Source organism: Temnothorax nylanderi, unplaced genomic scaffold (genome assembly GCF_030848795.1).
Source record: "Temnothorax nylanderi isolate EJ_2023f unplaced genomic scaffold, tnyl_v1.0 TNYL_tig0246_pilon, whole genome shotgun sequence".
Classification (NCBI taxonomy): Eukaryota; Metazoa; Arthropoda; class Insecta; order Hymenoptera; family Formicidae; genus Temnothorax; species Temnothorax nylanderi.
The window spans coordinates 96,094-109,515 of record NW_027249308.1 but is presented as its reverse complement, the minus strand read 5'-3'; the positions used below and the strand labels follow the sequence as shown (position 1 = coordinate 109,515).

At 42.5% G+C, this 13,422-nt stretch overlaps 1 protein-coding gene across 1 annotated transcript in view; it reads right to left on the bottom strand.

Moving 5' to 3' along the window:
• Positions 1-13,422, bottom strand: part of Fng (Fringe glycosyltransferase) — a 119,832-nt gene that overhangs the window by 36,345 nt on the left and 70,065 nt on the right. Inside the window, exon 6 of the mRNA XM_071718338.1 lies at positions 2,047-2,132. Within this exon, the coding sequence (XP_071574439.1) occupies positions 2,047-2,132 (86 nt within the window). The remainder of the gene's footprint in view (positions 1-2,046; positions 2,133-13,422) is intronic.

Genomic DNA, 13,422 nt, shown 5'->3' with positions numbered 1-13,422 from the left:
GTAAAAGTAACGTAAAATGTAAAACGCGAGATGACAGGAGATGAAGGACGCCTAAAATGGCCGGTAAACTCATTCGAGCATCGCGTCTCGCGAGCATCTCACTCGCGAGCCAGCAGCGCGACGAAAAATGTATGGAAATTTCACGGAATAATTCACGCGCGACTGATAACGAAGTTTTACCACTTCTCGCAGCTGCCGCAAGCATATGGCATCTTCCAAGCAAAAAAGATTATTGTCTCTCTTAATTCCCAGCGGCGACGAAAAAAAGTATAAAATTACAGCGACAAGCATAAATTACGAAACTGTCATCGACCGGTTTAGTCGCGATAAATCGTAAGAGCAGATAAAGCGTAATGCCGCCGCGGATTACGTCCGGCGCGGCGAAATAAAATGGTGTCGACGAGAGAATCGTTCGCCGTGCCGCGCCGGCTCTGAATGAGAAAGCCGTTCGATGTACTTGCCCCGCTTCCTTCCCCTTTCCCCGCCATTCGCATCGCTGCGTGAAGCGAACGAGTGTACCGGGAGGCAGGATAATGCTGGGACCGTGTATATCGCAGAATGGACGGAAGAGCGTGACGAAGCTAGAGTGGAAAAAAAACGAGAAAAAGGAGGTACAACTAATTCGCGCGAGCCCTCCCAGGTGCTGACTTTTTTGCCAGAACGCATTCGCGTTCATCCTCGCGTTCGTTCTGCCACCGAATCCGTATAAGGAGGAGGCTGAGGACAAGGACGAGCAAGAGGAAGGGAACTCTCTAAAAGTTGAAGTATCGCAATCGCACTCTACTATATTAGTGGCAAAACCATTCTATTAAATTTAAAGAGAAGGAGCAAGACGACTATAAGTTCTAAATAAACCGATCAAGTCACTGAAATCGAATAAAGAGATTTTATATAGGTGGCCGCGAAATTTAAATTTCAGATTCACGATGATAAGCACAAAATGCAGTCGCCGCAGAAAAACTGGATCGAACCACATATGATCCTTCATCTTATATTCTTATATCGTTAATAGCAATAAACGATCAACGATTTCAAGGACCGAAGATAAACAATTGGCCACTGTGCGCCATAAACGGCGATTTACGACTAACATGAGTGCGCGAACGCTTTCGACCTTCCATCGGCGATCATCCCGATGATCACGCACAAAGTATATAAACGTCATACATGCTAACTGCAGTGCTCGTTGAGGTGCATTTATTGAGGGCAACGTCGATAACAGCAGACATAATTGTCCATCGTTATGATTCTCTTAACGATCGACGATTCTTTTATTTGTATTCATTGCATTTCCACGCTTCGGTAGTTAGCGCGCGGTTTTCTGCAAAGCCGCGTAACGACTTTTACAGGAGAAAGAAACTTCTATATTATACGTAATTATCAGCTACAATGTTTGTATCAGCGTTCGGTAATGGATAGCTCCGATCGCTCCGATCGAAGTAAGCGTGACTAGGCAAAGCCACCGCGCGCCGGCGTTATTTAATCCTCCCCAGGTAGAAATGGATAGATGGATAGCGTATAGAAAAAGAGATGAGATAGTATTCGGGAGGAACGCGATCGTTAATATGCATTTTCACGTTACATTAAATCCTGAAAGAACCATCACGATGTGCAGCGGTAACACATGTCACACGTGTCATGCGTGACTGATCACATTCCATGGAGATTTCTATTCTATGATAAAAAAAACACCTGCCGCAAAGAGATTTGAAAGAGAGAGAGAGAGAGAGAGATCGTAAGTTAATTTGATGAAACTATGATCAAGTTACCTCACAAAGCGATTGTAAGAATTTTCACCCTTCTTTGTCGTTGTTGTAGCAAATGAGCGCCAATAATATTCCAACATCCAGTAAGATAAATCAGATAAGGTTTTAAATAATTGCAATACATAAATGTTGTTGTTGTTACTAAAGCAAAATTTTAGTTAAATTTTAACGCACTTGACTTCATTCTTTAGTACGGCGGAACGAACAGTAAAACGGAATAGTTCGCTTTTCATAGGAGACATAAACGGAAATAGTGCGAAAAGGAAGTAGAGAAACTCACCCAGCCACCGGCGTCATCTTCAACGCCAATGCTCGACTGATGCAGAATCCGGCGCCGCCCGTGGCGAACCAAAATTTCACCTTTTGCTGAAACACACAGAAAAGAAAAACGATTTAATAGGAGGTTCAACGGAGAGGCGAGCTAGAAATCGCGGGAGCCGCCGTTGTAATTATACGATACATCGATCCGAGATCGGGCCGAATGATCGATCGTTGTCGGCGCACACCGACCGCGTTCGACGGCCGTTATTAACCGATTAAGGATGAATGACTCGCTTGATGAGAATTAGGGACCGGGATAGATTACATCTTGACGTATCGTCGGATGTCACGCTACTTCGGGAGAACAAATTATGACAAAAGCCATGATATTTTGGCGAGCTTACGTCCAGTCACGGGATCCAGTTCCTTACTTTCGCTTCGAGAAGTTCGCGGAACTGTCCACGATGAAATCATCAACCGAGCACTCGAACGACCATCATATAATCTAATTAGCAATTATCCTGAAGAAATAAATAACGATACGAAGGTTTGTTCGCTGGGCACAGTGACGTAAATAATGAAATTAAAAAACGCGGCGTCAAAAAATGTATCTACTGCCGATTGGTCTTTTTCTCTGACCTGAAAACTTTGCTCCAGGAAACATTCTCTTGTACATGATGGGCGTACAAACGTGCACGCAGACATGCACACACACGTGCACGCGCGAACGCGAAAACACAACGAGCTGAGGTACGAGCGATTTCTGGCCGATTGCCGTAGCTGCAGGCTATTAAAGCCGGACTCCTAGGCGGCCTAAGCGCAATCCATGCCGACCGATATTATCTCAATACCGGTATAGGACCGTAGAACCGTGCGCGGTGCGCCTTTTCTTGACGAAGGCGTGGTGCACGAGCGCGGTCCACGAGCCAACGGCCGCACACGTGCATGCACAACGCGTTCGCTGATAAAACTGTCACGAGTTTTTATTCGTCTCTTCTGCGCGGATCGTCGACGTTTATGTTAATTCGCTATGCATGAAGAAAGAATTTAACGGAGCACGTTACCAAAGCACATCTCGCGATGCGAATCAGTCAAACGCTAAATTCGCTTAATTAAAGATAAGTGCCAGGTGTGGTTGCTGATGACTCTAGCGGTCTATCACGCAGATTCCGTCATGCTTTTCGAATAATCAAGAGGTGCTTACTTTCATATGGATGTTTGAATTCGACATTCTTCTGAAAAAAAAGTCAAATCGATTTAAAAAATCGATTTAACCCTTAGCTGGCACACTTCACCAGAATCACATAGCTGGCACACTGCAATGGAGCCGTTTCAGACCCAACACTAAAATGCTTGCTGCGAGAAAGCTATTGATTTTTTTTACTTAAAAAAATTCCAAGATGTCTTCGATTGTTGTTTTAACAGATGTCATAGGTTATTTTGATAAAATGTAATATTAAGTATGAAAAAAATTGGAGAACGTATAAGAAAACGAAAAAATGACTGTTTTCACTCAAAAATTCATAACTCTTCCATTTTAACTCTTCCATTTTTTAGTACCATTTTCGTACTATAAGCGGGCTTAAATTAGAGCTAAACTAGGCTGGGGCGTTTAATACCCCACAGTGCCAGCTAAGGGTTAAAAAATCTCTCATTTACTATTTGGCTTGTTTATTTTGAGATGTCCGGTACAATCAAATATTCTTATAAAGCTTATCCGATTTGTCTTATTTCTTAAGCTCTAAAATATACCAGCTATGTGCTATACTTTGAACTCAAAAAGTTCTGCATCTGCAACTATTTGAGATAAATCTACATCATCGTTATCTTGACATCGGACATGATGCCGGCGTGCTCCTTTCCACTGACTGGGCGTGGTGGAGCACGGATGGCAGCAGAACGACCACCACGGACATATCGTACTGGCGCACGTACGTATACCTCGCGATATATCCGTAAGGTCAGCTGACAAGACGATCGGCGTTACCGTTATAGATGTACAGCATACCTACGCCCAGGACGAGAACGCGCGCGCGCGCGCGCGCGCAAGCGGGAATATAATGGTATAATCGCCCTCTTGCACTTTGGAGGATCTATAATTTCGCTCCGCTGTGCAAGTAATGAGATGGCTAGTAAAAGCCTACCGGGCCGAATGACATGGCAGAAATTACCACGATAATATCGCGCCTTGCCGCGCCTCCCTGCGATTTGCGCGTCGCTACGATTTGCACATCGCTGCGATTTGCGTGGCTCGTTCTCGATATTGCTCCCTTCTACGATTCCGATTGGTAATGTTCTCTAGATACGTCCTGGAAATCATTGACTTCATTTTAACGACAGAATCCATTAATCTCTCCTATAGTATATCAACCTTTTTCTATAGTAAATTTCCTAATCTCATCAATAATTTGCAAGTTATAATTAATTTCAAGCAGACTGCGATAAGAGAAACCAGTACGTAGTTTCTAACATGAGACATCTTCAATATTTTTTTGATTAATTTTATATAAAAATCTTTTTCCTCTTTCGGACAAAAAAGACACTTTTTTAATAAATATCATAAAATCCTCACTCTTAGTAACTTTTATTAAAAGATTTTATGTCAGGAACAGCAGTACTTATCATTCACGAAAAATGCTGCCCCAAATTGCCTCGTATTAAAAACTGTTACCTCTCTTCTCGTCTTCTCTTCCCATCACCCTTTCCTATATGCGATGTCACTCGCTTTATGAAGGTATCGAGCGACAGATACTAAAAAAAGAGCAACACGCAGACGGGACTCCACTGACGCATTAGATATACACGCGCGATAGTGGTAGCCCGAGATAGTATCGGAACGCTTTTACAAGAAGGAAGCTTATTCTTTATTTCTCTCTTTCGAGTCCATTTGAATAACACAACATCGTATGGCGGGCGTGCGGAGTCACGAGGGAAGCCACCGGCGCGACCCGGGACGCGAGAATTCTGAGATCGCCCGCGAACTCGTTCTTATTGTTGCGAAGGAACGTGCGCGAAGTATACGGGGGACGACAGCGGGATCGGTACCGACGATTCCTCGCGAAACGATGTTCAACGCAATCCTGTCTGCGTCCCCCGCTGTGTACCTATCGCAAGTTCCTTTCATACAGGCTGGCTCTCTCTCGCACTTTCTCGATCTCAAGCACGCCATTTCTCTAATTTTTTAATTATAAATTAAACAGGACCAATGTGATATGTAATCAATTAGAGAGAAAAACACCATTTACGGTCCGGACTGGATCTTGGTAGTCTAATAATAATATTGTGTAAAAACTTCCCTTCAAAGCAATTTTAAAAACCTGCACTCTAGCTTAATCTTTTATTTTGTAGAATCATGAGAATCATGTTACTATCAAGCGTTGACACGAGCGTAGAGTGATATGATATACAAAGATGATTTTCAATGTAATAACGCAGATAAATATCGGATATTCATTGCACGAGGGGAAAAAAAGCCGATAGCGGTATGTTACTTTCAACTTTTCCTTCAATGCCCGAAATGTAGACAGCTTCATTGCAACAGCGGCACTTTAGATCCTGTTGCTAATGAAAGTAGTGGATGTTTGATACTCGCTACAGCGAGAAAATACGAGGCTCGGGAGACAGGAAGCACCGCCGACGATTCACTTTCCGACGATCAGCACTTGCTAGGCTAGAAATGTCTCTCGCACAGGCGCAATTCGACGAGGTAATCAGTCAGTAATTTTAATTATCGCGCGCGCGTATTTACGACTGGTAATCGCTCGATCTCAGAGTCTCAGACGCGGCAATCTCGGGGGCATCGCGTACAGGCATCATCGGTAACGAAGGGACTTACCGATCGGCGGCCAAGATTGTGCCGGTCTGACTAATTACATTCCTAACCCGGGACGGGGGCACGTCGCGGAGGGAATAGCGTACGCGGGTAAAGGCCGCACGATTCTATATCCAATTATGTACGGACGATTGGCAGCGGGACCGTAGATATGTTCCGCGACTGGATTGGCCTTCCTCGACCTGTTATCGTCATCGAGCGGATGCGAATTATTCGGGATCATGCTTTCCGCTTAATTACTGTCTATCTCCGCTGAACCTCTCGATCGTTTCCGATATAACTATAAGTTTTTCCCGTCAAACATATATTACTTTCTTTACCATCGACATGATGCAATTAATCGGCGGAAGCAGATTAGTTCTTAAGCGCATACAAAACAAACTGTAACAACTATATTCAATATGTAATTGAACAAGAAAAGCAAAAGGAATTTAAATCAAGATAACTATTCGGCTTTTAATTTTCTAGTCAAAATAATCGTATACCAGGTATATAACGGATAAGCTAAAAATTTATTTAACAAACATCAGACGCTCGTCAAACATCGAGTGACTTTTCTTTGACCATCGTTCAAAAAAGAAAAACAGAAAAGATTGTTGCAACCGCCGGATTATTTCAGAACGAGCGCGGAGCGGTTCGTTCTCGAGGTCATAAAACCGAGGCTGAGTGACACGGCGAGTAATATCTGATGGAGGGTAACGTGTGGCTGCTCGGTATATTAGGACTAATGAACAGATTAGAGGCACCGATATGACCCCACGAACAGCAGATGTGCGAAGCTACGTACTAAGAAATTCGTTGCATCCGTAGCAGTGCATGGGAAAAAGAGACGGCAAAAGGAATTCCAATCCTCACGCCGATAAAAATGAGATAATAATGCAACAAAGATAACGCATTCTCCTCGACTTTCTTTCGGAAATCTCTAACGAGTCGGCTGACTGCGACAATTTCTTTCGCGTTTACAATGTTTGCATGCATGTGTGTATGGGTATGTGTATTCGTGGGTAATCGTGTAAGTTTTTTCGAAAGATGTGCAAATCTAATTGAATTACCCTGAAACAACGTTCGATCTTTCGGAGTCACGTTTTTTCGTTTCGAGCGCACCGGCCGCGTTTTTATCCACGCCGCAAGACCAATGGCTGGCGATTTATATGCACAGTCATCCGCACTTCCACGTAGATTTATCAATGATATTTACAGTCGGCAGGAAGTCGTTCTTGCTCTTGCATGTTTCCAATCCGTTCGAACGTATCCCGTGGCATACAAACGCGAGCGCACTGACAGAGACACCCCGCGCTTTGATATCGCCATAAATTCCTCGCCGAGCATTTTTCAATCTCGAACAATATCACATTTAACCGAAACGAATAAATCTGTTACACTGTAGAGACAATGCCTCTTATTTTTGGTTTCAAGAACATTTCGTGACTCTTTCGCAACATGAAAGCTTTAAGATAAAGAGTAAGCGTTACAGATATACGTGAGAATATAAGCATGCATAAATAGCAACTTTCAAAAATATAAAACAAGTTCGATATCAATCAATTTATATTCGACACATGTCTATATGTATTATTTATCATAAATTATAATAAACCATTTATATATTCTTGGAATAAATATATAATGTACATTGTCTCACAAAATTACCAGTTATTATTATAATTATTCATTTTGTGATGATTAACAGGCCCCAAATTCATGAACAAATAATTGATGAAATCGTACGACAGCGTTAAGCATCACTCTCGGAGTTTCTGAGCAATCGGACGACAGGATAAAATCCCTCGAGAGATGTAAAAGGGACGAGTGTGCTCCTAAAGCCGCCGCAAGTGGAATCCACTTTGCGATCCTTGGCCAACCCCTCGAGAATCCGAGGAGCACGTGCACATGCAAATATTGGTAGGCTCCCAAACAAGGTTGCCGACCAGTTTTTCTAAATAAATACCGGTAAAGTAAGCACGGCGCCGCCTTCTCGGCTAGATTTCATTTCACGACTTACGATGTAGTTTAATTTCACGTAAACTATCAAACGTCTTACGTTCAGCAACTCCTTAAAAAAAAAAAAAAAAAAAAGGATTTCGTATTTTCAATATTTTGGATCGTACATATAATCAATGTATTGTGCATTTATTATGCGAATTGTACAATGCAAAAAAAAACAGAATACCAATGATTGCGAAGTATTTGAGATTCTGCGTTGAATGTACAGTAATATCAACGCAATTAGCGGCATCCGGCTTGCAACCTTCATGAACGTATGCACGTGCAGCGTGCAAAAGAAACCGTCGTCGGAATAAAATTAAAAAAAAGGAAGAAAGCGAGAGAAACTGATAAAGCAGAACTCTCCGCACCGTACGATATGCAGCCGCGCAGCGGTGCACCGGATGCACCGGCGCTGCAAAACAAAGATGGTGTCGTGAGATATAAAGCAACAGGTATAATAATATCGAAGTAATGGAGGTAGCATACGCGGCATAGGGAAACATCAGTCAACCCCCTTTCGCCCCTCCTATCTGCCGCGCCATGTCTTTCGCCGTGTCGGAATGGATATACATCTTTTCCGCGGTGTGCCCACGGAGGCCGTCATGGGTCACGGGCGCATCTCCCATCGTTGGTTCGCGGCTTTCGACCGCTCTTCCCTTGTCCTCTTTTCATTCTGTCAATTTTTTTTATCCGATGTCTAATCGCGTGGCATAGGCGGCTGCGAACTGCGAGCTGCGAGACGGGGAGGGAAGATGGAAGAGTTAGGTCGTACGCGGCAGTGCAGAATGCGGGAATGACGGTGCATGATTTATTACGGCCAAGCTCGTTAAACAATTTAGCGACGGGGAACAAAGATGTATTGCTCGCGCCGTTTGAGCACGCGAGAACGCAGTATAAAGTTATGTATATGTAGAAATGTATGATTAGAAAAGTAGAAAACCAGAGATATTAGATATTTGACTAAATATAAAAAACATTGAAGTTTGAGGAAACGCAACTTCTATAGTTCAAGCCCATAATAATAGGTTTTTAAATTCCAGTAAATCTCGTATTATTCCAACCTGTGCATTAATTCAAAATTATGCAACGATTACATTGCGCCTCTCCAATTTTCCCTGCCCGACGTTGCATTATCCCGATATAATTGACTCTGAAAAAACCGCGCAGCTTTCTTTTTCAACGACGTTGCGGCGGAACCGACGCATTCTCATTTTTCACAACATCGAGGGATACCGTACAGTCGTCACGGGTCACGCTAACTCATCCATTGTATTCCTACGGCCGATCCTACGAACAATGCCCACCTACTGTAATTACGAAAGCTTCGTTAAAATCGCCGGACGGTCTTTCTTCTTCTCTCCCTCCCTCTCCCCGCCTCTCTTGTCTTCCCGTTGAAAAATTGAAAGCCGACCACACCGCTACGGCATACATGAAAGTCGAACGTAATCGCGCGCGAACGTTACGTGTCCGCTTACTCGAACACTTCCGCGTGTTTCGCGAAAACGCACTGCCGATAATTCCGTTTCGCGCGTATTCGCGTGCATGCGTAATCGCGGACTCGGTTACGGCGCGACTTTTCCAGCGAAAAAAAAGCCGCAGCAGCGCGCCGGACAAGCGCCCGACGGAGCGCAACATGCTAATGCCAACTGTTCCTACCATTCCTAGCTCGTTTCTTCGTTGCACTCAGAGCTTCTTCTTCCGATGCACCGCGTTGCGCGTCGTTCCACTTGGCGGCGGAGTTCTCACGTGCGATAAAACTTCCGTAAAGTGCGAAAATGGCAGAATGCAGCCGTGCGCAACAGAAATGTAGCCGCGGAATATGTATTCGCGCGCGGGTGCATGTCGCGAGATGCCTCATTTGCGAGATTTCTTGCTCATCCTGAGATTCATGATAACTCTCTAAAAGTCGAAGAATGAAATATTACTCAAAACGAGTGAAATGCAAATGTAACAAAAAGTGAAAATTGAGTCTGTGCACTTCGAGTGATTCGTCATTCTAAGGATTAAAATTGCGCTTTATAAGTTGGAGTGAAATCGCTCTATCTGAGTGAAAGAGCACTCTTTTCGAGTGCAGTAGATTAGTGTCCATAGAAGTAAATTATGTTACTCTACAATTTTGAGTGGAAAATTTCACTCTATTAGAGTCATTTATCAGTCGATCTTTAGTGAATCGTAACTCACTATAGCTTTAGAGTGAGATCGTATCACTCCGATAGAGTAGCCGCTCTAAAAACTTGAGTAAAAAATTTACCCTACCTTATAGTGCCCGCATTTACTTAAATTAGAGTGACAATCTTCTCTTTTGGAGTGACTATCGCAATCACTCTAATATATTAGTAGCGAAACTACTCTATAAGATTTAGAGAGAAGAGAATACAAAATGCAAAAAGCAGACTCGAATGAATAACAAGAAGAACGGTCCGGTCATTACTTATTTATTCTAAAGGCACTCATTGTGCGCACTTTTTGTAAATAATTTTATCAGAATCGCATGGGCGCAGTCTCATGAATAATATTGATTTTCCGGCGGAGTAAACACCAAGATGTTACGGGCGCAGGATCGTTTCACGGCGTCGTGCACCTTGAAAACGATTCCCACGTTCGTAACGCGTTCTGCACGCCGGGCTTTCAAGGAAGTTTAGGGACAAGTGCGCCCAAGCAAATCTCTTGCGCCGCAATTAAGATGGGGATGTTAGATACACGGTTCTCGTAGATTAGCTAGCCGGTAGTCACACTCGTCGGATGGAATGTCGCCCTTGCAAAAATATTTTTACGACAATCAAAATTTCACCTACGATATATAATTATTTTCTTATTTGTACAAAATTGATACATCGCTATGTTAATAATAATTAGAACGCAACAATCGACAAGATTTCCCGCGGAATCATTTAACTGGTGAATGATACTCGAAAATTATTACCAAATAGCATTACATGCACAGGGAAACGGTTGCAAACGAGAGTAATTACGATATAGAAACGGCTGTAAAACGTTAAGAGCCCAATAATAAGCACGATATGTCCATCATATTATAATTATAGACATTATACACGAACTGTGCATTTAAATTCGATTCTCAAAAAGAAACGTTTTATCTTCCAGTGCCGTTCGAAACACTTTCATTCCATAAGCGTAATTCCTTGCTCATCGTTATTTCTGCAGATAATTGCATAGCCGTGAATTTCATCCGATTCAACAGTCTGGCTGCGCGCGCGCTCGGAACGAGAAATAACGTCGGAATTTTACGGCGCGTATCGTAATTGCGCGGAATCTCATGGCCCGTACCAATTTAATTATCTTAATGCAATTAGCCGCGAGATTCGGCCGGTTATACGAGAAGCGGACGCATTCCGCGTGAATTTCGCGTTATTGTCTTCTTCTTATTGACATTTTTCCTCTTGGCGCCTGATGGATGCGATGCGGATGTATTTGTCCGTGCAATGTTCGGCATGTTATCAAGGATGCAGGCGAGGAAAAAATCGAATGAGATACAATGTAAACGAGCTCGATAAACCGGCAGCGAAGCAACTCAAAGAAGATCAAAAGAAATAAAATTCGTTGAGATATAAAAGAAGAAGATTCAACTCTTTGAATAACTTTTTTCTTTTATACTTCAATTAATTTTATTTTTCTGCTAACATAATAACTTGAAGTGAAATAATGACAAGTCTGGTATAAAAAAAAGTAGACAAGAATATTAATTATTTTAGGAACGACAATAAATAACTCAAAGATCTTCTTATTTAAAATTTTCCTCTCGGATGGCTAAATAATGTTTCTATTCAAAGCAGAAGCACGCACAAGTCGATGAAAAAAGAATTTGTGTAACAAAGTACAATTAATACACTAAAAACGTAATAGGCAAAATCGTTACAGCGATCAAAATGTTAATTTCAATCATAAATAACATCGAATGGCAATCTAACGCGAAAGCATCCGGGCTGGTAATAATCTTCGCGAATTGTGACGCGCAATTCCAATTTCAATTGCGCTTTTGGCGCGCAAAAAGTAAAGTATATTTCATGCAGGATGATTCAGTAGACGAATACCCCGAAGGTTTGGTTAATTGAGGCCAACTTCCGCATATTCATCAAGGTAGGCGACAATAAGTACGTTTTCATATACGCGCACGCACGCATATCGAATCTGTAAGTATGGTAAAGTATCCGAGAAATCAACTCGCCGGTTCATCTATCTACCGAAGCAGTTGATAGCACGGATCCGTTGCAGTAAATCTATCTGATAAATTTGATATACAAATGCAACTTTATCTGGTCTCGAGACCACGAAGTATCTCCACTTTAACACCTCCGTTTAATAGGATGCACCGAAGGTGCAACAGACTGCTAGATAAGCGGCTCGTTGCCTTCTACGAACTCTCGGCACTCTCGTTTCTGTCTGCATTATCTGTGAAATGGACTTTTCAGATTCCGCTCCCCCTCGTTTCTTGCGTTCACCGGCAACCGTAACATCTCACGAACAGAAATTTAAATATTTACAGATTTCAATGCTACTCTCTAAATCTCATAGAGTGGTTTCGCCACTAATGTATTAGAGTGATTGCGATAGTCACTCAAAAAGAGAAGATTGTTATTCTAGTTTGAATAAATGCGGGCACTTATAAGGTAGACATGAATTTTTCACTCAAATTTTTAAAGCGGCTATTTTACCGGAGTGATACGATCTCACTCTAAAGCTACAATGAATCACGAGTCACTAAAAATCGACTGATAAATGACAACAAAGTAAAACTTTCCACTCAAAATTGTAGAGCGACATAATTTACTCCTATGGACACTGCTATGATCTACTGCACTCGAAAAGTGCCATTTCACTCAAATAAAGTACGATTTCACTCCAACTTATAAAGCGCAATTTAACTCTTTTTTAGAGTGGTAAATCACTCGAAGTGCAGGCTCACTTTTCGTTACACTTGCATTTTACATGTTTTGATATTTTACTCTTCGACTTTTAGAGAGTATACTAATAATAATATCGACATCTACATGAGCGATTTTACTTTAGTGGCGTAAATTATAGAGATCAGGCAACGCGGCGCAAAAGTGATAATATATCGACGAGAACAGGCGAACGATCGAACTGCTGAAAAAATTGCCTACCGTGGCATCCAGGAGTGGCGCGTTCGAAAATCCACCGCACTTCTCTTTATGATACACGATGATTACGATCGATCGCTCGCTCATTCGCCGAACCGAACTACTCTCGTATTCTTCCTCTTGTCCGAACGGTTCTCCCGTCCTGAAACCGCAGCGAATATAAAAGCACACCAAGCCAAGCCAAAGAAGCGATGCGAGGAGCCGCAGAAACGCAAGCCTCATTAAAAAAATAATCCATAGGAGCGAGACGGTGGAAGGATGCGAAAGGGTGGAAGAAGTGCACGACATGTGGCGAGTAAGAGCGCATCTTTCGCGAAATAACGAAAGATTACGGAGTCGTTTTTACCTTCTTTTTCTTTCTCAAAGTTTTGAGATGAAAGCATATGCTCTAATTGCGTATTATTCCGGCTTAGATATTGGAATTTAATGAACAGTTATCGCGAAAAAATATCACGAG